The 26844-nt window shown below is 41.5% G+C and overlaps 1 protein-coding gene across 1 annotated transcript in view; it reads right to left on the reverse strand.

Annotated features, from left to right (window-relative positions):
• Positions 1-26844, reverse strand: part of BCLAF3 (BCLAF1 and THRAP3 family member 3) — a 134651-nt gene that overhangs the window by 42417 nt on the left and 65390 nt on the right. Inside the window, exons 2-5 of the mRNA XM_040338227.1 lie at positions 11481-11642; positions 3088-3143; positions 1138-1695; positions 333-1028 (exon numbers count right to left, since the gene is read on the reverse strand). Of these exons, the coding sequence (XP_040194161.1) occupies positions 333-1028; positions 1138-1695; positions 3088-3128 (1295 nt within the window). The 5' untranslated portion in view covers positions 3129-3143; positions 11481-11642. The remainder of the gene's footprint in view (positions 1-332; positions 1029-1137; positions 1696-3087; positions 3144-11480; positions 11643-26844) is intronic.

Raw genomic sequence — 26844 nt, forward strand, 5'->3', positions numbered from 1 at the left:
AAGGGGGCATGACCTTTTAAGTAAATATTTAGAAGTTCTTGATTTCTGTTTTAACTTGCTTGCTTTGATTTTCTTCTTTTACACAGATTAGGCTTCGTTTTTTTATAATGAACCCGGCTTTCCGTTGATAGCTCCGATATTTTATGCTTCCCTGCTACAGTGCCACCACTCACTGAATTTTGATCCATGTGTGAACATTTTTGCATGGTGCCAGCATGTTTTAAAACGTGATATTTCTCCCGCCTTCACGGGAGAAAGAAGCATGAACTTTTACCTCAGCCTCACATAAAACCCAAGAAAAAAAAATCAAGAATGGGATTAAGCGAAAATACCTATACTTATCCGACGATTTCTTCAAATCCAAATTAACAACGATAGATTCTTTTTCAGAAGTGATCTTCAATACACCTTTTGGGTCTGGAGTTTGGGGACTTTGACTTCTTAGATGGAGTGGAGAAATTGGATCCTTCTGATATTCATCTTCTTTTCTCCCCTGGTAATCACCTTCTTTTCTTATCTTTTCCTTGTGCTTATGGCTTGCCTGATTCACTTCAACATCATTTTTGGAAACTATATTATTGTCATGTTTTTTTGAACTGTATTTAGACAATGGCTCCAAAGACCTATCATCATACCTCCTCCTTTCTCTGTTACCATCTGATGTTTTGTGGTATTGAGAAGTCTTGGTAGATTCATTTTTTCTCTCTTCATGCCAATTGTGCCTCTCAACATGGCTGTGCCTTTCAGCGTGTCCATCTTCCAACATAGGCTCAGTATATACATGTGTTGGTGATTGATGACCATAGTCATATTCGATTTTGGTTAAGGCTCCTGAATGTTTCTCATGAACAAATGGAGTAGGATCTCTATACTCCATGTCCTTTGACCACTCTTTGGTATAATATGTTCTTTCTGGATGGTCATCTTTCCAGTGGGAACTTTTCAGAGGTGGTCGGTTGTCATGTCGCTCTGCTTCTCTGGCTCTTTTATGATGTGGCTCGTGTTCTCTGTAATCATCCTCAGGATACCTATTTACACAAATCATCATTACATTTGTGAGTAGAATTAACAAAGATAATTCAGTGCCTATATTTCAGCAAATATGGCTAGAAGGAAATAGCTATGTGCATATGTTACCTCTTCTGAAATGACTTTCGTTCATGTTCTTCAGGTCGTCTTCTATGAGGTGACAAATACTGGTTTGCTGGATCATGCTGATTCCAACAGCCATCATTTTCATGCCAGTTCTTATTATGGTCTCTGTTGTATGGTCTGTGAAAGTTGTTCTCGCGTCTTACTTCTTTAAAATTGTTATTATGTACCATGGGATTATCACCATTTCTTTCATGATTTCTGTGGTTATGGAAGTTTCTAGTATTTTCTCTGTAATTTGCTTCTTCAGGAGATTTTGGTGGGAATCTTCTATTGCTTTCTCCTCTACGCTCAGGAGAGTACGCTCTCTTCAGTCGATTTATTGCCTCGAAAGGGGATCTTCTTGGATTGGTGTCAAATGCACCTTGTTGTTCAAACGAATTATCACCAAAGTGATTGTAGGAATCAAATCTGGAATTGTTCTGCCTATGCTGATCATCCTCCCAGTGTGTTGACCTCCTTGAGTCTCTATGGAAGTCATTGCTATTGTGGTAATAATCTTGTCTATGTCTGTTACGCTCTGGACTTCTCTGTGGGGGAGGTCTACAAAAAAAAGTAATAATTAGGCATTGCTTTCCCTGAATGTGTTGACATTTACTGCGCCATATACTGTTCCATAGTGCCAGCAGTATTTTTTTTATAAGCAGTAGTATTAAAAATGAATCCTACCCCACACATTACCAAATGGGAACATTTGCCACTAGTCACAATGGATACCTAAAGAGGGATCCGCCTAAAATTATCTAGTAACTTGGCATTAAAGACCCCCACCTTAGGTCTATTAGTGATAAAAGGCACTCTGCTGTCAGGTTAGATTGCTACACTCCACCTGAGGGAGGCAATCTTATTATACTTCTACAGAGATTCTATGTGGAGGCCTGGAATGGACACCCTGAATCATGTTTGCTCTATTTTCCCCAAAAGGATCTGACAGGGTGATTGCTTTGCTCAGTTAAAGCCGAACTCCAGTTATGATCTTTATTGCATTGTTACATGTAAGCATGCATATCTCATACCTGATGGACCATTGATTGTCACAGTCTTTAGGCACATTTACATTGATCCAAGCTGGACCAAAGTAACGACTGTATGCAATAAAGATCATAGCTAGAGTTGAGCGTTGATTTTGGCAATAAACTGATCGAAATTCAGACGGTTCAGCAGAGACCGGATAAACTTTGATCATTGTGGTGCAGCAATCCCTGCTCACCAGAAGTCAATAGTTTGATTAACTTCTGCAGTCGCTGATCAATGTTTTCTGACAGCAGCAGCTCCCGTTCTCAGAATACAGTGTCCCAGTGGAGGGGGAAATTCCTTCATCCGCCTCCTTTGTGTATATGAAAGAATGTTCTTTTTTTTTCTTTGTTTAGCACACTAAAAAAAAATAACAGTGTGTGGCCAAGTTAAGGTTACATAAACAGAAATGATTATATTCCTTGTTATTGTGAGACCCTGTTGTAGCTCATCTTTTTCAAATCCAAAACCTTTTAGGCATTATTTGTAATTGCTATTAGGCGCATTGAAATAAAAGTGATCTGAAAGGTAATATGTTATGACAGCTAGCACCTGGCTCAGTATTAGAAATGTTAATATACACAGTTTATGACCCAAGAGAATACAATACACCAGTGGTCATCAACACTGTCCTCAGGGCTCACTAACAGGCCAGATTTTATGTATTACCTTGGGGAGATGCAGACTAAAATACTGCAATCACTGAGCAGCAAATGATATCACCTGTGATATATTTCAGTTATCTTGCAAACCTGGCCTGTCAGTGGGCCCTGAGCACAGGGTTGATGACAACTGCAATACACAATTCAGCCACATTTCCTGACATGCAGATGTTTCACTGGATATATAATGTAAGGAATTCCAGGGGAGTCCATGTCACTATGCAATTGTACCCATGCAGTATATAAATCCCTTATTTACCTGGGCTTCCACCTGGGGGATCTTGATCGTGATTTTGCCATCTTCTAAATTATGACCTGAAAAAGAAATGCCTTTAAACATTCATGACAAAATATCTTTGCAACTGAGCTTTAAAGTTGTGTTTCTCCTCTCCAGTCCTCAAGGCACCCCAACAGGTTATGTTTTCAGGCTTTCCATTATTTTGCACAGGTGATTTGATCAGTTTCACTGCCTTCGTAATTACCACAGCGGTTTCATCTGAGGAAAATTCTCTGAAAACATGACCTGTTGGGGGTGCCTGGAGAACTGGAGTTGAGAAACACTGCTTTAAAGAACATAAAATAATATAAAAATCAATGTAATTATTTGCATGATTACACCGATTATGTGGGCAGTATAAATAACAAAATGTTAGAAAGCACAGAATTAAGTAATTCTATATGTCAACACCGTAAAAGAAAAAGAACTTAATTTGTAGATCAAAATATAAATATAAGGTTTTTTAATGAATATATTTTATGATGCTAGCCCACATGGATTTGAGAAACATTAGTTACACAGTGGTGAATTTGGCATGTTGTTGCCTTTTGCGTTTAACTACCCGTCCCCCATAATCTGTAAATTAACATTAACATTAACAATCCCCTGTTCTGTGGGGGCTTTAACTTACATTCCAGCCAAGAACTAGGAGCTTGCGAGTGTGCGCGCTCCTGATTCTTATGCTGCGTACACACGATCGGACATTCCGACACCAAAACCATGTTTTTTTTTTTTTTAGGGCTGGGGAAATTAAAGATTAATTACTCGATTAATCTTAAATTCTTTTGATCGATCAAAATTCTTGACGTCACCAGACAGCCTGGACAGTGAGACTTACCCTGCTGGATGCGAGCAAACTGCACCCATTGGATTGAGGTACCTCTGCATCTGTGGAGCAGGAGGATGCATCAGGGGAAGGGGGCAAAAATAACCATTGTTTTCCTGTCCTAAGCAGTTTTGTGCAGACAATTCTTTGTGTATCGGCAACATCTGTTCCGTGTGAAAGACTGTTCAGTTCTTCAGGGTATATTGTCAATAAAATGCGATCATGTCTGCTTCCAGAAAATGTAAACACTCTGGTATGTCTGTGTGACTGGCTAAAGTGATGCCTACTATAAAGTGATTGACAGTCAATATACTAGATACGTTTTATAATTAAAGTTAAACTAACTTTCTACGTCAAAAATATTTTTAAAGGGGAAGGGGAAGGGGAAGGTGCAAGTGATGTCACTGGGTGTGATAGGTATCTTTGAATTAAAAGGTACCTTTGGGAGGTCAACCGACAAATGGCGGTGCTGTTACTGTAACCTTTTTAAGCATATAAATGATATAATGAAAGTGGATAAGCTGGGGGATGGGATGCAGTCTAAGGGAAGACTATAGAGTTTAGATTAGGGGGTTACTGTTAGTATCAGAAAATGACCAAAAAACTTTATTAGAAATATATCTAAAAAGAAGTTTATTTAGCACGGTATCGTGCAATACAAAAATGATCAGATATTGGATCCAATTAGTTTTAAAAGTTCCTTTACACGTATAACAAGACTGACAGGACTCACAAAGACTACAAATAACGGCGCCCGTCTACGCGCGCTGAAAGTTCACTCATCAGTGACATGCATCATGGGGGTATGGTAAATTTTAAAGTCACGATCGTGGATCGTAAAAACTAGAGACTAAGTGTCTATATGTGGGAAACGTAAAGTCTCACCACACAGATGATACTATGTTATCAATTTGATGCATTATCTGGTGGGTGAACCTTGGGAGAGGGGGAGGTGTGGAGTGTATCATGTGTTATCAAAAAATCCCAAAATGGTTTTAGAAAAATAGCAAAAATGAATAATTTGAATAATAATTATTTTACATCTGGTGGAAGTCCATAAATAATGTTAATCCAGGATAATGGAATTGGTACTGGATAACTATTGTATCCATTGATATCAACATATTTAAGCGATACTTAATTCCTAAGAATACATAATTCCTCAACTCTACTTCAAGATCAATATACCAACTTATTTATACTTTACCTACTATCTTCTATATCCTAGCCTCTCTATCTTCGTCTAGTCTTATTTTGTTACAGTTCAAGCAACAAGAATAAACAAATGACATTATATTTCTAAACCCCTGCACTGGCAAATTACCCAACGCATAATTCATCACGGAAAAATTACCACCTAAATGATGATGCTGCTGTCTTTATCAGTATCTGACACCAATGGCCATATACAGGGCATCTATAATCCCAATAAAGCAGTGTAAAATTATACCACGGCTTTTTTCTTTGAAAACTACAAGTTCCCTTGCACTGATGTATCGCATAGTGCCAATCAGTGTCACTAGTTTAAAAAGCGATCATTATTCCTAATTAACATCAAGCAAGATTGCTAGGCAACGATATAAAACATCCACTGACTCATTGTGCAGCACGTCCAGGAAGAAGCTACGCCACTAAGCACGGCGAAACGCGTCGACGTCACAACCCGACGCCCGCTACGTCCACTTCGGCGTTAAGCCGACTGAAGGGAGAATGAACGACCGGCCTTCCCGTGGAACATAACATACAAACTGAGGAAGCGCCTGGCGATAGACTGGCTGTCAGCAGGTTAGCGTCCTAGCACACACGCCATCCAGCGTGTATCGTACAGCCTCTCCAACAACGTTCAGCAAAAAACCAACAGGAGGAACTACTGAAACCAGCACATCAAGGTCTCTAATGACCATATGGACCAACGGAACATCACTGGTAAATTTGCTACCGCACTCCCATAGATGCTGTTACCAACCAGATGCACAACAAATACAGGTCTGTAACTTTATTTACATTGGACAATCAAAGACCTTGCTGTATTCAGGTTAAAGTAACGTATGGAAATGCAAAGCAATCTGTCCAATTGTCATGGAACCATAACTTATGCTATGACATACAGTTCCTTATAGTGCTTGGTTTATTATTGTTACTAAATCCCTATTTAGGAAAATTTTGGAACTATCTGAAATGAAACCATAATTGATTCGCTATATAAATCAGAACTAACCATAAAGTGTACAGCATACTACTAACAACTGATCAGTGCTTCGTTAATTCAAATTCATTGATCTCAACGGATATGCAAAGTAATACTTCTATGCGATTTTATTACTTGATCGATCAATTCTGACACTACTTACTCAGCTTGAACAAATTATACTAACAAAGTATCATTATCAGCTTTGACTCCTAAGACATCATATAGCTAGAATCTTCAATAGTTATCCAGTACCAATTCCATTATCCTGGATTAACATTATTTATGGACTTCCACCAGATGTAAAATAATTATTATTCAAATTATTCATTTTTGCTATTTTTCTAAAACCATTTTGGGATTTTTTGATAACACATGATACACTCCACACCTCCCCCTCTCCCAAGGTTCACCCACCAGATAATGCATCAAATTGATAACATAGTATCATCTGTGTGGTGAGACTTTACGTTTCCCACATATAGACACTTAGTCTCTAGTTTTTACGATCCACGATCGTGACTTTAAAATTTACCATACCCTCATGATGCATGTCACTGATGAGTGAACTTTCAGCGCGCGTAGACGGGCGCCGTTATTTGTAGTCTTTGTGAGTCCTGTCAGTCTTGTTATACGTGTAAAGGAACTTTTAAAACTAATTGGATCCAATATCTGATCATTTTTGTATTGCACGATACCGTGCTAAATAAACTTCTTTTTAGATATATTTCTAATAAAGTTTTTTGGTCATTTTCTGATACTAACAGTAACCCCCTAATCTAAACTCTATAGTCTTCCCTTAGACTGCATCCCATCCCCCAGCTTATCCACTTTCATTATATCATTTATAACTTTCTACGTCACTGCTACAGTTTAAATTTAAAACGTATTTGTGTGAACTGTGAAGTTAAGTCATGGATTGTGGAAACTAACTAGTGTCGGGTGATTGTATATCGTGTATACCACATTCACCACTGACGAATGCAGAGTTGAAATGCAAGGAGATCAGCTAAAGGTAGTTGGATCTGTATGTGCGCTATAATTAATCAAAATTAGTCGATTAATCGATTAAAAAAAAATCGAGTAATCGAACGCGAACATTTTAATCAGTGACAGCCCTAATTTTTTTCCTGACGGATGTTGGTTTAAACTTGTCTTGCACACACACGGTCACACAAATGTTGTTGGAAATTCCGATCGCCAAGAGCGCAGTGGCGTACAACACTACGACGAGCCGAGAAAAATGTTCAATGATTCCGAGCATGCGTCAAATTGATTCAGAGTATGTGTAGGATTTTTGTGCATTGAATTGCCTGCACAAGAAGTACAGTATTTGAAAATCATTAGTGTATATAAATGAAACCTGTTTTGTGTAAATGTGAATTAAATTAATTTTTTTTTAGATTTTTGTCCTTTTTTCAACTTATAATAAAAACCATAAGCAAAGTAAAATTTAAAAGTCAAAAAAATTAAATTAAATTTTTATGTGTTCAAAAAACACTGTAAACATTATTTAGGTAAGCAAATTAGTCATAGAGTCAAGTTATTGATGATACTGAAGTTGATATTTGATATGTACCTAGGTTGAAGATCTATTTCTTTTTAACTCTTTGAAGGAACCTTTCAAAATCTCCTCTCCTTTGGGATAAAATTTATGGCAAAAATGCCCTTAAAAGTGTAAACCATCTACTTTTCCTCATGGTGCACCATGGGGGAAAACCTCTCTTTCTGATTTTCTTGGATAGTTTTCTTTTACTTAAAGTGGTTGTAAACCCTTATACACCACTTTTACCTACAGGAAAGCCTATAATAAGGCTTACCTGTAGGTACTGGAAATATCTCCTTAAGCTGGACGGTTTAGAATATATTTACCATATATGCTTGCGCCAACGTCATCGGCGCACATGCACGAATGAAAGGGCACGATTGTGCCGTTTCTATAGGGCCCGTGCCGTGACTGCCGGCTACCAGCGTGGGCTTTGTTTGCAGGTTAGTGCTAAATAAAGGGCTAGTATGCTTTTACTTTGCAGGGGAATAAAGAGGAAGTAGAAAACCCATCAGGGTTTACTTATTCTTTAATCATATGAAGGTGCTCTCCAATACGGACCCAAGGTGTTTTTTGGTCATGCCTACATAGAATTTTTGGCAGGGATATTCGACCATGTAGATCACCCTGCTAGTTGAGCAATTCATAGAACTGCACCAGATACACGCTTTTTTTAGCACCTGCCTCCTGGGCCGGGCCTTTTGGCTAGGACCGGAGGAATTTTTTATTCCTGGCCGGAGGGCCTGGTCATTGTTTCACCACAATGGCCACTTCTTTCACTCTCCTCTCCACTATCCCTTCCCCCACTTTATTTTATTTAAGCCTGTGTTTGTCACTTTTTTGTCTTTTTTTGTTGTGCACGTTTTGTCACTGTGTGATTAGTAGGGTGCGGGTCCTCGGGCCAGCCCTGAACGTCTTGGGAGTGGGTGGACATGGCCTTCTGGCTTAGTTCGCCTGCTCTCATGGGGTCTCCCTTCGGGGGAGCCCCACCTAGTACTGGGAGGGTTCTGTTTCGGCAGTCCCTCCGAGGAAGTTGGGTCCGTGTCGGCTTCGGTTGCTCGGACCACAGTACCTCAGTCCCCGTCTGGAGCCTAACGCCCCGGGGGATCAGGGTTTGGGTCCCTCTTCACAGGAGGACCACTTGACGTTGCACCCGTCTGCACGTTTTTGTGAACACTCTTTATGTGTGTGCACATTTTTTCTGCACCGGGTGGAGTTTTTTGGGTGTGTTCACACGCCATAGGCTTTTCAAAAAAAAAATAAAAAAAATAGAACTTCCTATATCATAAAGCTTTGATCTCTTCGCATTCGAGAACACCTTGGTCTTTTCTACAAAACGGACATACGTTACAGTGCCCACAAGGGTACACACTCATAATTCTGGAAAGCCAGTTCTTTGTAGGGGTCCTGGTAAATTCGGAGTAGACTAGGATATTCCTCAAATTATTTGCGCTCAGCGCCACCATGAGGGGGATGGGATGCACTATTTCTGCTAACGCTTCATGGTCGGTCTAACCTCATCCCATTGGGATCCATATTTTATTATGAATCTTATATGTTCCGGTCCCCTCCTCACCTTCTCCTGATCGGGTTTCCCATGCCTGCAGTAAATCATCTCTTTCTGTACATAGGGCCCTCTTTTTAGCCTTTTTGAGTACCCATGTGGGTATCCCTGTTCTCTAAACCTTCTGTACAATTTTTTTTTTAGAAATTGGTCCAACGCGGAACAGTTCCTACAAATACAGAGGAACAAACCGGTTGAAATCCCCCTAAATCAGGGAATCTGGATGGTTACTATTTGACGTCGCATTTAAAGTGTTACTAAACCCAGGACCCTGCATTCACTATATCTGGTCTCCCACAGTACACAGAACATGGAAATGCAATTATTTTAGTAAATATAAACTGCCAAATACCTTTTCTCATCAGAAGTATATAGCAGTCCTGTTACTTCTATCAGTGTCTGGTTAGGCCCCATGCACACGAGACGCTGATAAACTCGAGTTCAGAGGCATTTGGGCATTTTTTTCAACTGCCCCTGAACACATTTAATGTTATCCTATGTGTCCATGCACACATTCACGTTTTTTTTTGCGTTTTAAAGCAGTTGGGTTTAGGCTCGTTTTTTCAGAAGCAAAATTTTGGGTTCAGACGCAAAAGTTTTTGCGTTTCTGACGCAAAACGCGGCAAAACGCCGCTAAACACCGCTAAACGCCGGTACCGCGTTTATAGGCGTTTTTAAAGGTGACCTATTTTTTAACATTAGAAATCTCAAAAATGATGGCAAATGATGAAAAACCATTAAAAAAACATAAACAACTGTAATTGCTTGCATTACATTGTGGACAATTCACAACGTGTGGCAGGTGACGTGGCCAGTGTACAATCCACAAATTGTGGCAGGTGACATGGCCAGGTGATGTGGCAAGTGGACAATCCACAACTTGTGGCCAGGTGACGTGGCAGGTCATGTGGCCAGTGGACAATCCACAACTTGTGGCCAGGTGACGTGGCAGGTCATGTGGCCAGTTGACGTGACAGGTGACCTGGCCAGTGGACAATCTACAACTTGTGGCAGGTGACGTGGCCAGGTGATGTGGCCAGTGGACAATCCACAACTTGTGGCAGGTGGCATGGCCAGGTGACGTGGCAGATGACGTGGCAAGTGGACAATTCACAACTTGTGGCAGGTGACATGGCAAGTGGACAATCCACAGCTTGTGGCAGGTGATGTGGCAAGTGACACACTAAATACAAGTATACTGCTGCTCTTTCAGCTGCTACTCACTTTGGTCTCACAAAATGGCTGAAATGGTTAAATAATATTGTTTTTTGAGCTTAGGGAGGGTCTTATGATGTCTCTTAACTAAACGCTTATAAACGCAAACGCGGTAAAACGCCACAAAATTCGTGGCAAAAACAGGTGTTTTAAACGCCAGTTTTTGCCTTTGAAAACGTCTGTTTAGATGTGTTTGCATTTGCGTCTCGCGTGCATGGGGCCTGAAAGCTTGTAGGAGAAGTTTTTATTTTGCTCTGACTGTCCAATGAGGCTGCTGGACCCCTGACCCTCTGGTTTCCCAAGAGGAAAAAAAACAACAACTCTTTAGCAATACACGCCAAACTGAGCATGTGCAGCTTGCCTCCAAGGCACTGTTGTATCAGAAGATGAACTGGGGACAGTGGAAGGGGAGGATCACATAAGACAGGATCAAACAGCCTTTTAACCCAATGCAGAGGATTAACCCTGTAGGTTCCACAGTGAATATAACAAGCATGCTTTACTGCATATACAGACTGATTTTACTGTTGTGGGTTTAGTAACACTTATCTAGGGGTAAGTAACCTACTTATCTAGGGGTCCTTAACCCCCTTCTTTGATACTTCCCAAGATGGACTATGGGACCATAGAGCAGTGGCCATGATCGCAACTAATGTGCACTGCTTGTTGCACACAAACAAGGGAAGGGTAAAAACAGTGGTTTGGGAGCTCATGGAGAATGTTACAAGGAGGTTTAAAAAAAAAAAAACAGAGTAAGCAATGTTTTCATGAAAAAATTGATTACAGGGCCATTAGATAGTGTATGTGTATGGATTCTTTTTGGAGAAAAAGGATATTTTTGAGTCTCATTTTAATATTTAAATTTGAACCTACAAAAGGCATTAACTACCATACATGGACTTGACAAATTTTACAAACGACTGCAATTCATTCTATTCCCAAAAGAAATGGCTGGTGTCTTTACGATTATATTAATTGTATGCTGGATCTGTGCATTCCATACAGCATGTGTGATGTTTATGGGATTGTGTCTTACCTCCGTTGACAGGCTATGTGCAAGTGTCACGGCTGTCAAGGTGTCTGGCAAAGGAACTTCCTTCATCGGGACGTTGTGTGCTGCCTTAGTCTTCAGCTATTCAGAGTCAGCATGCCAGGGACAGGATCACCACAGGGGCCTCGTGTTGTCTCAGCTCTCAGCCTGCACAAAATAATAATAAGAGTCATTTAACAACATGGAATATATTTCTCCATACCAATGAATGTTTATACAGTCTGAGAAGAGAACCATGCTCTGCACTGGGTTGAGCAGGCGTTAGGGGAGATATCCGGCACATATGAGGAGCTTTTTAGCTGTGCAGTTTGCCGATACATGAAAGGCTGCTGACCTTACAACTTGCGTTTGTTTGTCTACTAGAACAAACATGCCCTTTCTTGTCATGGAAAGACATTTGTAGTGTCACAAGATATTGAGTTATAGGATAAGTACACGTTTAGAAAAAACTAAATACATAAAGTCACGCTCATGCCACTCTGCCCTGTAGCAGATTTCATCCCTCTGCCAACCGAGTTGAAGACACCAACTTGTCTAATCTGTACAGCCTTTTCCTCTACTCAGACAGGTACATTCACACAGGACTTACAGATTGGGCCTTGTTTACATTTGTAGCCGAGAGGTGATAAAAAAAATGTGCCTTTTTTTACCACCCCTCAATCACTCCCCTGTAAGGCTTCATTTCCATGGACGTTTTTACAGCCACTTTTCTGAGCTTTTTTTGCAGCTTAAAAACGTCTCTCCATGTTAGTCTATGGCCTCATGCCCACCATGACGTTTTTGAGCTGTAGATGGCTGAGCCGTTTTTAAGCTGCCCCAAAAAACTAGGACCAGTGCGTTCTGAAGCTCCAGCCTTAGAGCTGTAAAAACGCCAGACATTAAAAAACGCTCAAAAACGCTACCGCAGCGTTTTTGAGCTCCAGCTCAAAAAAAAAAAAAAAAAACACAACATGGACAGGCGTTTTTAAGCTGTAAAAAAGGCTAAACAAAGTGGCTGTAAAACGTCCATGGAAATGAAGTCTAAAAAGCAGCGGACAAGGTTGTACAGTCCCTGACAAAAGTCTTGTCGCTTGTGTACAAATTTACCTGAAGTGCCGCTAAAATATATTTCTAATCAAGATTTTGTTACAAGAAATGGGTCATTTTAATCCCAACAGCTTTTGTAATAATGTTTCAGTGCAAAACGAAACTGACAAAAGGTATTCTAATACTTGGTAAAGCCCATTGAGTAAATTTTTGCCAAGACATAAGTGTTGTCGCCTTGTTATATGAGCTTCACCTGTGACTAATAATGGATCGATTAGGTCTCATGTGTGTATAAAAAGAACACCAGTACACTAGACCTTCTGAATTGCAACTAGACCTCTGCAAACATGCCTAAGATTCACCCGGAGACTAAAGTGTTGATTATCAAGAGGCTGAAGACCAAATCCACTGCTGATGTGGCAGACACCTTCAATGTGTCTCAGCGTCAAGTTCAGAGGATAAAAAAAAGATTTGAAGAGACTGGAGATGTTTTGGACAAGGCCAGGTCAGGCCGACCCCGCAAGACAACTCCTCGAGAGGACCGTTTGTTGACTCGAAAATCCAAGGCCAGACCATTTTCCACTGCAGCAGAGCTCCACGAGACCTGGTCACCTGAAGTCCCTGTGTCAACCAGAACAGTTTGTCGGATTCTGTCTCGAAATGGCCTCCATGGTCGAATCAGTGCCCATAAGCCAGCACTAAACAAAAGACAATTGAAAAACCGTGTGGCATTTGCTAAGGGCCACAGCCTGCTAAAAGGATGGACTCTGGAAAAGTGGCAGAAGGTGGATTTTTCAGATGAATCTTCTGTTGAATTACACCAGTCGCCTCAAATATTGCAGGAGAATTACTGGAACCCGCATGGAGCCGAGATTTACCCAGAAAACAGTGAAGTTTGGTGGAGGCAAAATCATGGTCTGGGGTTACATCCAGTATGGGGGTGTGCGAGGGATCTGCTCCATCCAGCCACAGCAGCTGTCAGACTCTCATTGAGTTTTAAAGGCTTCCACAGCTAAATGCCAGAGTAGTAAGCCTTGCACACCCTTAGTTTTTTTTGTTCAACCCAGCGAGCTGAAGGAAAAAAAATGACTGACAGGTCAGAGCCAATGTACTAACAATACGATAATAGTACAGCAATCTTCCATGCTGTGCTATTGTGTTTGACAAAATAATCTAGTCAGCGCTCTTAGCCATTGGCTGGAAGCGCTGATAGGGAGCCTTCTGTTGGACCGATTTCGATGGTGCTAAATGCCCATTGCGTATGAGGTCAAAGACAGCACTGTCAGCTCACACAGAAATTGAGGATCTCACTGGGTATATGGTGGATCAATAGGTATTTTTCTGTATTTTGAAGTGTGTATGCATTGCAGAGACAAACTGTTTTCTATTATTCTTCCCCCAGATATACACTTTTGTGATCCGATGGTGCCACCATTGATTTTTCGAAATTCTACTAACAAACCTTCAATTTCACCTCCTGTTCCTACAGAAAATAATTTTCGTGGCTGGGAATCTTCTTTTCTTTCCGGAAATGTTACTTTCTTGCACATGCGCATTTTTTTTTCGATTACATTTCTGACACGATTCTCATTCTCATTCTCATCATTGATTAGAAAATTGTTTGTTTTTCAAAAAATGACCAACATGTCCGATTATTCAAATTCAATGGCCCCGCGAAAATCGGCTGTTGCTGCAGCCCACTAATGGTGCGAAATACGAACGATGGCCTGCCTAAAACTGGCGCACACAGAATCTGGTGCAGTTGTGCATAATAACCGATCAGCTTCCAAGCTTAAAGTGTTACTAAACACAAAACAGTAAAATCAGTCTGTATATGTAGTAAAGCATGCTCGTTATACTCTCTGTGGAACCTAAGGGATTAATCCTCTGCATTGTTTAAAAAGGCTGTTTGATCCTGTATGCACAGATCTTCCTCTTCTTGCATTGCCCCCAAAACATGTCCAGCTAAGACAGAATAAATGGAGTCAGGCTGCACATGCTCAGTTTGGTGTGTATTGCTAGAGAGTTGCTTTTTTTTTCTTGGAAGAGTGCATGCCATCAGCACTGTCCAGACAGTCAGGGGTCCTGCATCCTGATAGGACAGCCAGTGCAGTATAAAAACACCTTCTACAAGCTTTACCCAGGCACTGATAGAAGTCACAAGACTGCTATATACTGCTGATGATAAAAAGTATTTAGCCGTTTATATTAATAAAATGATTGCATTTTCATGTTCTGTGTACTGTGGGAGAGCAGATATAGGGAATGCAGGTTCTGGGTTTAGTAACATTTTAATTGAACAAGCAGAAGTTAAAAGCTGATTGGTTACTATGTACAGCTGTACCAGAGTCTGTGCGCACCAGTTTTAAAAAATCAGAGAGAAGAGTAACACGCAAAGGCTGGAATGCAAAAAAAAAAAAAAAAACTAGATAACCAATTAAGCCTTTGACACCACAATAACCTTCTGATTGTTCTAGCACGCGGAAGCTAGAATAAAATAGACCTTTCCAGAGGGAGGCCTTAAATGTTTTGACAAAGAAGGAAGCAGCGATTGAAATGGGAGCAGTTCCACATTCTTCAATGACCCGAGGAGATCACACCCACTTATGTAATTTACAAATGATTCCGCAGAGTGACAGATCTCTCAGACATTTTCTACACATGAGCTACAGCAGCTGCTCAGAAAAACATACTGGAAAAACAGGACGTCGCAATTCACAGACTTGGAACGATCAGTTGGAGATCAGATTTTCTGCTGGTCACCGAGGCCATAAGCAAAGCTTCACAAGACAAGATTTATGACATACTAAAAATTACCGCCATGCACTGCAGTCAGGAGTGCCAGTAAAAAAAATCCAGTCAAAGGAATAATAATAACTGCTGAAATCCTTTCTCTTGCAATAGGAGAGTAGTGCATATAGAACTGGGACAGCCTACTGGCTAACTAGTTAGCTCTCCAGTCTTGCAGCACTGGTAAAGGGTGTTCGATTACCACCAAACATTCTCCTTCTTAGTTGTGGCTTCAGTTGCATTTGCAAATGAAACCAAAAAAAACACCTCTCTTTTTAACATAAGATGTTGAAAGTGATATCACAACATCATTTGATATATGTGAATACAGCTATGTAACTACATACATTAAAGCTATAAGGTTCTTATTGTCGAGCAAAATATCACAATATACAGTGCCTTGCGAAAGTATTCGGCCCCCTTGAACTTTGCGACCTTTTGCCACATTTCAGGCTTCAAACATAAAGATATAAAACTGTAATTTTTGAAGAATCAACAACAAGTGGGACACAATCATGAAGTGGAACGAAATTTATTGGATATTTCAAACTTTTTTAACAAATAAAAAACTGAAAAATTGGGTGTGAAAAATTATTCAGCCCCCTTAAGTTAATACTTTGTAGCGCCACCTTTTGCTGTGATTTCAGCTGTAAGTCGCTTGGGGTATGTCTCTATCAGTTTTGCACATCGAGAGACTGACATTTTTGCCCATTCCTCCTTGCAAAACAGCTCGAGCTCAGTGAGGTTGGATGGAGAGCGTTTGTGAACAGCAGTTTTCAGTTCTTTCCACAGATTCTCGATTGGATTCAGGTCTGGACGTTGACTTGGCCATTCTAACATCTGGATATGTTTATTTGTGAACCATTCCATTGTAGATTTTGCTTTATGTTTTGGATCATTGTCTTGTTGGAAGACAAATCTCCATCCCAGTCTCAGGTCTTTTGTAGACTCCATCAGGTTTTCTTCCAGAATGGTCCTGTATTTGTCTCCATCCATCTTCCCATCAATTTTAACCATCTTCCCTGTCCCTGCTGAAGAAAAGCAGGCCCAAACCATGATGCTGCCACCACCATGTTTGACAGTGGGGATGGTGTGTTCAGGGCGATGAGCTGTGTTGCTTTTACGCCAAACATAACGTTTTGCATTGTTGCCAAAAAGTTTGATTTTGGTTTCATCTGACCAGAGCACCTTCTTCCACATGTTTGGTGTGTCTCCCAGGTGGCTTGTGGCAAACTTTAAACGACACTTTTTATGGATATCTTTAAGAAATGGCTTTCTTCTTGCCACTCTTCCATAAAGGCCAGATTTGTGCAGTATACGACTGATTGTTGTCCTATGGACAGAGTCTCCCACCTCAGCTGTAGATCTCTGCAGTTCATCCAGAGTGATCATGGGCCTCTTGGCTGCATCTCTGATCAGTTTTCTCCTTGTATGAGCTGAAAGTTTAGAGGGACGGCCAGGTCTTCGTAGATTTGCAGTGGTCCGATACTCCTTCCATTTCAATATTATCGCTTGCACAGTGCTCCTTGGGATGTTTAAAGCTTGGGAAATCTTTTTGTATCCAAATCCGGCTTTAAACATCTCCACAACAGTATCTCGGACCTGCCTGGTGTGTTCCTTGTTCTTCATGATGCTCTCTGCACTTTAAACGGACCTCTGAGACTATCACAGTGCAGGTGCATTTATACGGAGACTTGATTACACACAGGTGGATTCTATTTATCATCATTAGTCATTTAGGTCAACATTGGATCATTCAGAGATCCTCACTGAACTTCTGGAGAGAGTTTGCTGCACTGAACGTAAAAGGGGCTGAATAATTTTGCACGCCCAATTTCAGTTTTTTATTTGTTAAAAAATTTTGAAATATCCAATAAATTTCGTTCCACTTCATGATTGTGTTCCACTTGTTGCTGATTCTTCAAAAAAAATTACAGTTTTATATCTTTATGTTTGAAGCCTGAAATGTGGCAAAAGGTCGCAAAGTTAAAGGGGGCCGAATACTTTCGCAAGGCACTGTATGGCCCTTTGATCCCACTTAGAAACAGAATAAGCCGTTTTATTTATGTCCATTTATTTTCTGTGTGGTGCATTTCTCTTTTGTGTTCATGTTATTTTTACCAAGCTGAAGATGGACTGTTGTAGCCGTCGAAATGCGTTGTTCATATACATCTTGTGACAACTTGATTAAAAAGACCAACTTCAGGTTTTGGCCCCTTTCACGTGGGGTGGACTCCGGCAGCAGATCCACCTTCTCAGCGGAAAATATGTACGCTGGTGGATGATAGGCCCATGTCCCCTCCGCTGATGCAGAGCGGACATGGACACAACCCACTGTTCTCTATGGGTTGGTAGAATGTAAACGGCCTGCCTGTCCATTTACATCCGACTGATCTGCCAGACTGTCATCTGATCTGATCTGCCGTCTCCCTCTGTGTCCCCCTTCATGCTTCCGTCTCCCCCTCCTTGCTGCCGTCTCCCTCCGTGCTGCCGTCTCCCTCCGTGTCCCCCTTCATGCTGCCATCTCCCCCTCCGTGTCGCCCTCTCCCCCTCCGTGTCGCCCTCCATGCTGCTGTATGCAGGAGCCACTGGAATATTGACACAATACAAAGAGCAGAGACCGAAATGATTTAATCATACATCCAATCAGGATTTTTAAGAGTCTAGAAAAAAATATATATATATATACACATAATACAACTGTAATATCATCGCCAATAAACAACTAATGCACCTCAATAAAAGAAAACTTCTAGTTACCGGTAAATGTTTGGGGAAGGAAAAAAAGGGGTTCTCTATTCTAAAAAGGCCAATTCTGTACAAAACAAAGTAAAAGCAATGTCACTAATGGTCTCCAAAGAAGTTTATAATAATTCTTTCCTTCTCGGTGGTGCAACTACAGGACTGACATCTCCTAAATTATGCAGGGAATTTCCCAAGCCAAAGGCAATGCTTAAAGGGGTTGTAAAGGTTTGTTTTTTATTTTCTAAATAGGTTTCTTTAAGCTAGTGTATTGTTGGTTCACTTACCTTTTCCTTCGATTTCCCTTCTAAATTTTTTCTTTGTTTTCTTTGTCTGAATTTCTCACTTCCTGTTCCTCCTCAGGAAGCTGTTCTAAATGACTTTCCACCGCTCGGATGATGGTGGAAAGCTTACTGAGTAGAAACAGGAAGTGAGAAATTCAAACAAAGAAAAAAAACATTTAGAAAGGAAATGGAAGGAAAAAGGTAAGTGAACCAACAATGCACTAGCTTAAAGGAACCAATTTAGAAAATAAAAGACGAACCTTTACAACCCGTTTAAGGGCTGTACACAGAGGCCAAATATCAGTGGCATTGGCAAGTTCAATAGAAACCGGCTGACATTCCATCTGTGTGTAGGGCAGCTGGTCCAATTGAAGCCTCCCCAGCTCTTCGTGTTTTTGTAGCTTGAGTTCTATGACTGAGCAAGTTTAGAGTTTGTTTTAAAATGTTGATTATCATTTTATTTAATACAATAATTTTTATTTGAATAAAGTTATTAGATTCAATTACTATACCAATAAAGGTGCCACAGCCATTTTAATACCAAATCTGCTGTACGTTGTTTTTATTAATAATATGTTTAGTCAACTTAAGTGTGTGACCTACAATCTCATGCTTTTTCTTCGTCTCCTTCTCACAGGCTACATTGAGTGCTGCTGTCAGTCAAATCCTGTGAGGAAGGAGCAGGGGGCATGGCTAAGCCATGCTGTGTGTCTGGATGCACACAGCCTGGCTCGGAAGCATGCTCGCATGGGTACCCCTTCAGCACACTCAGAAGAGGAGGAGGGGAGCGCAGGTGGGGGACTCCAGAGGGGAGAAAAGGGACCACTCTGTGCAAAACCATTGCACAGAGCAGGTATTTAAATAAAAAAAAAATATATTTTAAGAAAATAAATGTGCCTTTAGAACGACTTCAAATAGGAGTTCAAGAGGAACTGAAAGTGGACAATAAAGTGGTGCGGGATCCAGACTTTGGCAGGGAATTGTATCCAGACAATGCTGGATTTGCTAGGCAGGCGAGTATGTGACTTGAAAACAACCTTGGATGAAATCAGGTACCCCCGGGTGAAGTTCAGCTTTAGAGCCCATTCACACCTCCGCGACAAAACGTCCGACGCCGGACGCTCGTGCCGCTGTAGGGGAGAATTCCCATTGCTGTCTATGGAGATGGTTCACATCTCATAGACGCCGTACGCCTGCCGCCTGAAAAAAAGTCCCGGACCCTTTTTTTCAGGCGGCATTGGCGTTCGGCCATACAAAGCAATGGGAAGGCTTTGTTAAAAAAAAAAAAAAAAGTTACACACTCGCGGCAAAATACGATTCTTGTCGTGAATGCAGCCTTAATCCATCTTTATCTTTCAGGCAGGAACACAGACAAGCCATATAAGCCCTATAAACAATATAAAAACTCTGAGCGTAGATAAACATCTTTGTCCTCAATACAACATTGGTATTTATACACATTAATTTCATTAAAGACTGGACTGACTTGTTCTGGAATCCTAAAATAATTTCACATCTGAATTATAAATAATTTCACTTCATTTAAACAATTAATTCAAAATAGAAACATTTATTTTGGTGAATCATGTTAAAATTCAATCTCTTATTTCTTCGGTGCTGTGCCATATTCCTAGGGACAATCCACGATATGGTACACATTAGAGTATGTTTATGCTCTGCACCCTCTAGGGAACTCTTGAAAGGTATCTATGGAGACTTCACACGTCTGTGACAACAGTAGCTTAGCAGACAAGCTTAGCCTAACACAGTTGTCGTCCCACAGGAGGTAGAGAGCTCTATGCTAGCGTCTTAGATGTGCCGGTGCAAAATCAGAGCCTACTACTCCACCGATAATACCTTCTTGACGTCATCATAAATATGATACTTTAATATGATTTTATGTTAGATTTGGTTCCATCAAGTCAAATCACTAATTATACTGCAAACCTACAGCTAACATCTAGTGGGGACGAATACCACGGACAGACTAAGCTAAGGGTGGAGAAACAATTATTTCATTTCTCCCAGATGCGAGGTTGGCATTGAACCAATCCATTGCCAAATATTTACATATCTCATAACTGGATTAATTTTTCAATCATACATATGATGCGATTTATTTCCCATTATGTTGCTTGGCGACAATGATAAATAGACCTATTACGCCATATATACTTGTTCGTGTTAGATCCCTGTTGAAATGTAGACAACCAAGGATCAAAACGCTTTTTGGGTATAATTCCCATGTTTGTAAAGCAGAATGCCAGCCAAAAATAACAAGAGCAAGAAATGCATTAGTCCATTAAAATATATAATAAAACAGCTTTAATTGCAATAGTCATTTTCTGGTGCTCTTATTATTATTATTATATAGGCTTTACATAGCACCAACAGTTTGCGCAGCGATTTACAACATGAAGGCAGACAGTACCAGTTACAATCAGTGCTGTGGATTTGGAGTCGAGGAGTCGGAGGAGATTTTGGGTACCTGGAGTCGGAGTCGGAAAACAATGCACCGACTCCGACTAAATTTAGATTGGAATTAAAAAAGCAAGTTTAAATGTCCCAATTCACAAAAAGTTATAATTAATGACTTCTCTACTGTAAGAATAAAGACCAATGCATGCAGTGCCTCACGTAACCGCAAAACAAACACGTTAAGTGACCGTGAAGAAGCATGCTTTTCATGTGCTTCACTATATGGCACGCAAAGCACAATTAGGAGCGGCAATACTTATACTTTCCATAGTGTTGTGTTCCGCTGTTATAGGGAACACAGCGCCCATGGGTAACCTAGCCTCTCACTGATAAAGGATTAAGTAAATATGTTTTTTGCAGGACTAGAGACATAAGTGAAGAGAATGGAGGGTCAATAGTTCAAGACTGAAGCTGTAAACCATTGTAAAAACTGCTGTCATTCAGCTAAGGCTATAAAAACTCCTGTGGTAATGACATGTATGTTGCCTTTCTTTCCTTCAAGGAATGTATAAAATACATTCGCATATTAATACAGATGAGTCGGAAAGTCGGAGTCGAAAGTACAAAAAACTGAGGAGTCGGAACATTTATCTACCGACTCCACAGCCCTGGTTACAATACAATTCAATACAGGAGGAAGGGCCCTGCTCATTGAGGCTTACAATCTAGGAGGGGTGGTCAAGTGATACAAAAGGTAATAACTCTGAGGGATGATCTGATTAAGAAAATAAAAGTTGTTGGGTGGAGGCAGGATAGGTTACTCTGAAGAGGAGGGTTTTCAGACAGCATCTAAAAGCAAGCAGAGTAGGAGATAGTCAGATTGGGGTAGGGAATTCCATAGAATAGGAAAGGCTTGGGAAAAGTCCTGGTGAACATGGGAGGATGGGAACATGAGGGAACTAGAGAGAAGGTGGTCTTGGGCGGTATTATGATGGGAATGAGTAGGTTGGTATAATGAGACTAAGTTTGTGATGTAGCTGGGGGTCGAGTTGTGGACATGCTTTGTAAGCCGTTAGAATTTTGCATTTAATTTGTTGGGTGAGTAGAAGCCAATGGAGGGACTGGCAGAGGAGTAGCAGGCAGTGAACGGTTGGTAAGCCTGGCAGCAGCATTCATGACTGACTGAAGGCGGGGATAGCCTATGTAAAGCTAATCTCGTGAGAAAGGAGTTGCAGAAGTCGAGGCAAGAGATGACCAGGGAGTGAACTAGGAGCTTTGTGGTGTCATTGGTTAGGAAGAGGTGTATTTTGGAGATGTTGCGGAGGTTGAGACAGCAAGATTTGCAGTGTTTGAACGTAGGGCCTTTTACCCACAGTACTTCTTTTAATGCCACACAATTCCCTCAGTCTGATGACCAGCATGACTTAATCCACTTCTGAGGCCTGTACCCTACTCTGTCCTGTGACTGGGCAGTGAAAGCTGAAGCAGCACAGCAATAGGTTCAAATGTCTGTCACTGTGCTTTTTCCTCCTAACTTTACAAGGGAGATGGTTGCCTCATGTCAGCAGCATGTGGCCTTATTGGCTTGTGGCGTTTCCTCCTCTCACACTCCAGGGCTGCTGAACAGGGACTCTAAAGCCTCGTACACACGCTCGGTAAAAAGCCTGCCGAGAAAACAAAGGAGAAAGTCGAGAACCCGGCAGAAATACTGCCATGGAGCTTTGGCTGGGAATCCAGGCCGTGTGTATGCTCCATAGGCACTGCCTCGCAGTGTTTCCCATAGGTAAGTGGTAGATCTGGCGGGAAAAAAAACACCGGGAATCCTGACGGGAAAATAGAAAGCAGGTTCTCTATTTTCCCGCCGGGATTCCCGGCTGTTTTCCTGACGGGAAAACTGAGGAAGCATATACACATCTGGTTTTCCCGGCCAAAAGCTCTCCTGGCAGTTTTCTTGCCGGGAAAACCGGTCGTGTGTACGAGGCTTAAGAGGCGGATACTTGGTCAAATTCAGGAACACACACTTTGATTTCTCTCATTCAGCACGCGGGATAAAAGAATCTCCCTGGCCGGCTGTTGTATACATGGAAAAGTGGGAAGGATGGAGTGCCTAGTGTCCAATGGATTGCAAACTTGCAGGTTTATTGAAGGTACTGGGAAGCACATCAATACAATGCATTTAGAGGGGAAAGGACTCTCCCTTCTTCAGGGCTGTTGCTGCATGCTATTAAATGGAAACAAAATCCCCAAGCCGGAGGTGTGTTTGCGAAGTGTCAGAGCTGGCTGACAAAGTGACAGCTGTGATTGCAGGTGCAGCAAAAACTCCTACAATAACTTCAATAAACGCCTTTTAACCTACCTTTAAGTTTGCATTCCTTTCGACACAGGCGTTTTTTCCTTCATACTTTTCCAAGTCTATATGTGGAAACCACCTTAAGGTCATACCCAAAAGGCAGAAGTCAGAAGGCAAGTCCAAACCCCAAGAGGGTCCATCACCATTATCCAATATTGGGCATGACCTATGAAGGATCTCCTTCCTACTTGTCAACACAACCATCCACCCATGACCAGTGACGGACTGATTTAGTCAGTCCAGCAAGGTCTCCAGCACAAAGGAGGCTGTTTTCTGACAGCCGTAGCACCTGCTGCTGTCAGAACACCCAAACATTGACCGCAACTGATTGGATGCAATCACTGTTTGGCTAACATTTTTTTTTATCAAGCTGGATGCTGCAGACAGGGTCACACACAGCCTGAACTGCAGCTAGCTCAGCAGGAATTGGGCTAAATGTTAGCCGTGTATGGCAAGCTTTACACTGCTGGCATTTAACAAAAAGGTGATATGCACACAATTTTTGGTTTTAACAAATAGGATAGCCACAACTAGATACAAAATTTAATGGGGCAGACCTATCATGCCCGTTGGAAATCATGTCAGTCCTATACAAAAATGGCTGCTTCTGAATACCAGCTGATCATACCTCCAAGTGTGACTAATGCAGCTGCAATTGTGTGAATGGCCCAGGGCTTAGTGAAGAGAGAAGAGAAGAGCGGAAGGGGTGGGAGTGGGACTCCAAAAGAGTGGGGCTTTCATCAGTGAATAAATACACATTACAGATACAGATTTAGCATTTACCTTAATCAGTGGAGGTGTGGTATATCGAGACAAGATTACTCACCCCATCACTGACTTCATCAACTAAGTAATATAAAACAAAATACAAAATCCTCTATAAGTTAAAAGTGGTTGTAAACCTTAGACATGAATATTTAATGAACAAACAATATACCTCTATAGAGTGTACTTGTCTCAGTGTCACTTTTGTCTGCTGCTTTGTTCCTCTGCTATCAGCATGAAGGACCTCTGACAAGTTTTCCTAACACCAAGAGAAAAAAGGTGACAGGAGAGGGACCTCCAGCTGATTGACAGCCTCAGCTCTGTTCCTGTGGGCTGTCTGAAGCCTCCAATCAGCTCTCAGAGCTCTTCTCACTGTAACTTCAGCTCTCCACCCCTTTTTTCTGAACTCACAGAAAAGCTTTATGAATGAATGAATGAATGAAAACTTATATAGCGCAGCACATGCGAACTTAATCGCCTCTGGGCGCTTGTTGTTCCTGTCTCCTTTGGTATCAAAAGAGATGAGTCTTGATCTTTCTCCTGAATGTCAAGTGGTTCTCCTCCAACCGAATGCTGGTTGGTAAAGCGTTCCATAGTCTAGGCCCTTGGAGCGCGAATCTCCTTTCTCCTTTGGACTTGTATCTGGCTTTGGGTATCTGGAGGAAATTTTGATTGGTGGATCGCAGAACGCGATTGGGATTATGAGCTTTTATTTTTTCGCATAGATAATGGGGAGCATTCCCATAGATACATCTATGCGTTAGACAGAGTGCTTTAAAAGTGATTCTGTCTTTTACTGGTAACCAGTGAAGGGTTCTCAGTGAAGGTGAGATTGATTCCCAAGGTTTTTTCCCAGTCACAAGTCTAGCGGCCGTATTTTGAACGACTTGTAGACGAGCGATTTGGTACTTGGGGAGTCCGAGGTAAAGGGCATTTGCATAGTCCAATCTTGAGTTTACAATAGCTCCCACCACGACCGCTATGTCTTCCTTGGGAATAAAAGGAGTAAGTCTGCGTAGTAGGCGCAGCAGATGGTGAGATCCGCTGACTACTGACCCTATTTGTGCGTCCAATGTCATGTGAGAGTCAAAGATGACCCCGAGACTTTTGACTTTGGCGCTAGGGGTGATGATTTTGCCCAGAATGGGAGGGGGGGTCCAAGTTGTTGTAGGTTGATTCATACGCTTGGCGTGAAACAGGAGAAGTTCTGTTTTCTCTCCGTTGAGTTTAAGATAACTCTTTGTCATCCAGTCCTCTATCAAAGAGAGGCATGTCTCTAGATTGAGGTGATGATCCTTTTTATTGCAAATGCGGAAATATAGTTGCGTGTCGTCTGCATATGAGTGGTAGAGCAGTTTTTGACTGCTAATAATCTCAAAAAGAGGGCGAAGATAGATGTTGAATAACACCGGCGACAGGGGGGATCCTTGAGGGACTCCGCACGATAATGTGCGTTTCTCAGAAGTGAAAGGTCCTAACTTCACTATTTGCGATTGGTTTTCCAAAAAAGGGGAGAACCAAGATAAATCGCCTTCTGCGACTATGGCTACTTCAGCTAGCCGAGTCAATAAAAGCTTGTGGTCTACTGTGTCGAAGGCTGCGCTTAGGTCCAACAGAACCAGAAGACAAGATTCTCCTTCGTCTGCGGCCTCGAGAGCGTTGTCCCATATTTTGAGCAATGCGGTTTCTGTCCCGTGTCCAGGCCGGAATCCCGATTGAAATGGGTCAAGTAGGTTGTGGGTACAATTCAGCACTTTGAATGACAGTAGAGAACAAAGGGCTGCACATAGACAGGTACAATTTATGTAGGATTTGTTCCATCTCTGTGTATCACCTGAGGCCAGTCAATTAACTGGGTGTATGCAAGGATTTACAACCACTTTAACTGCTTGCCGACCAGCTCTGCTGGGCGAGAGCACATAGCTATACGTCAACTCTCTCAGCAGCCAATGGTGGCGCGCACCCCCCCGCTCGTCCCTGATGCCGACGCACGTGCCCGGCGGTCGCAATCACCGCCGGGCACCCGCGATCGCTCGTTACAGAGCGAGAACTGGGAGCTGTCAGGGGGGGAAATTACCTATCATCTGTTCATACAATGTATGAACAGCGATTTGTCATTTCCCCATGTCAGTCCACCGCCCCCTTCAGTTAGAACACACCCAGGGAACATGATTAACCTCTTCCTCGCCCCCTAGAGTTAACCCCTTCCCTGCCAGTGGCATTTTTATAGTAATCAATGCATTTTTATTGCACTGATCGCTATAAAAATGCCAATGGTCCCAAAAATGTGTCAAAAGTGTCCGCCATAATGTCGCAGTACCGAAAAAAAAATCGCTGACCGCCACCATTACTAGTAAAAAAAAAAAAAAAAATATTAAGAAAAATGCCATACCAATCAATAAACGCTTATTGTGATTTTTTTGTTACAAAAAATATGTAGACGAATACGTATCGGCCTAAACTGAGGAAAAAAATTGTTTTTTTTATATATTTTTGGGGGATATTTATTATAGCAAAAAGTAAAAAATATTATTTTTTTTCAAAATTGTCGCTCTATTTTTGTTTATAGCGCAAAAACTAAAAACCGCAGAGGTGATCAAATACCACCAAAAGAAAGCTCTATTTGTGGGGAAAAAAGGACGCCAATTTTGTTTGGGAGCCACGTTACACAACCGCGCAATTGTCAGTTAAAGCGACGCAGTGCCGAATCGCAAAAAGTGGCCTGGTCTTTGACCGGCAATATGGTCCGGGGGTTAAGTGGTTAAAAAGATAAAAAAAAAAAAACTAGGTGAGAAATCTTAGCCCACAATGCACCACACTTTGCTGTGTCCCCACTGGAGAGATTTATCCACTCTTGTGTGTCCTTGGTGACCAGAAATTTACTCTTGTCGGTCCCTCTTTATGTGGGTAATGTCTCCACAGTGGTTGGTACGCTGTTACTTGGTTGATATAAGATATTACTGCTTGAGTCTTA

The sequence above is a fragment of the Rana temporaria genome, chromosome 2 (genome assembly GCF_905171775.1).
Source record: "Rana temporaria chromosome 2, aRanTem1.1, whole genome shotgun sequence".
Lineage (NCBI taxonomy): Eukaryota > Metazoa > Chordata > Amphibia > Anura > Ranidae > Rana > Rana temporaria.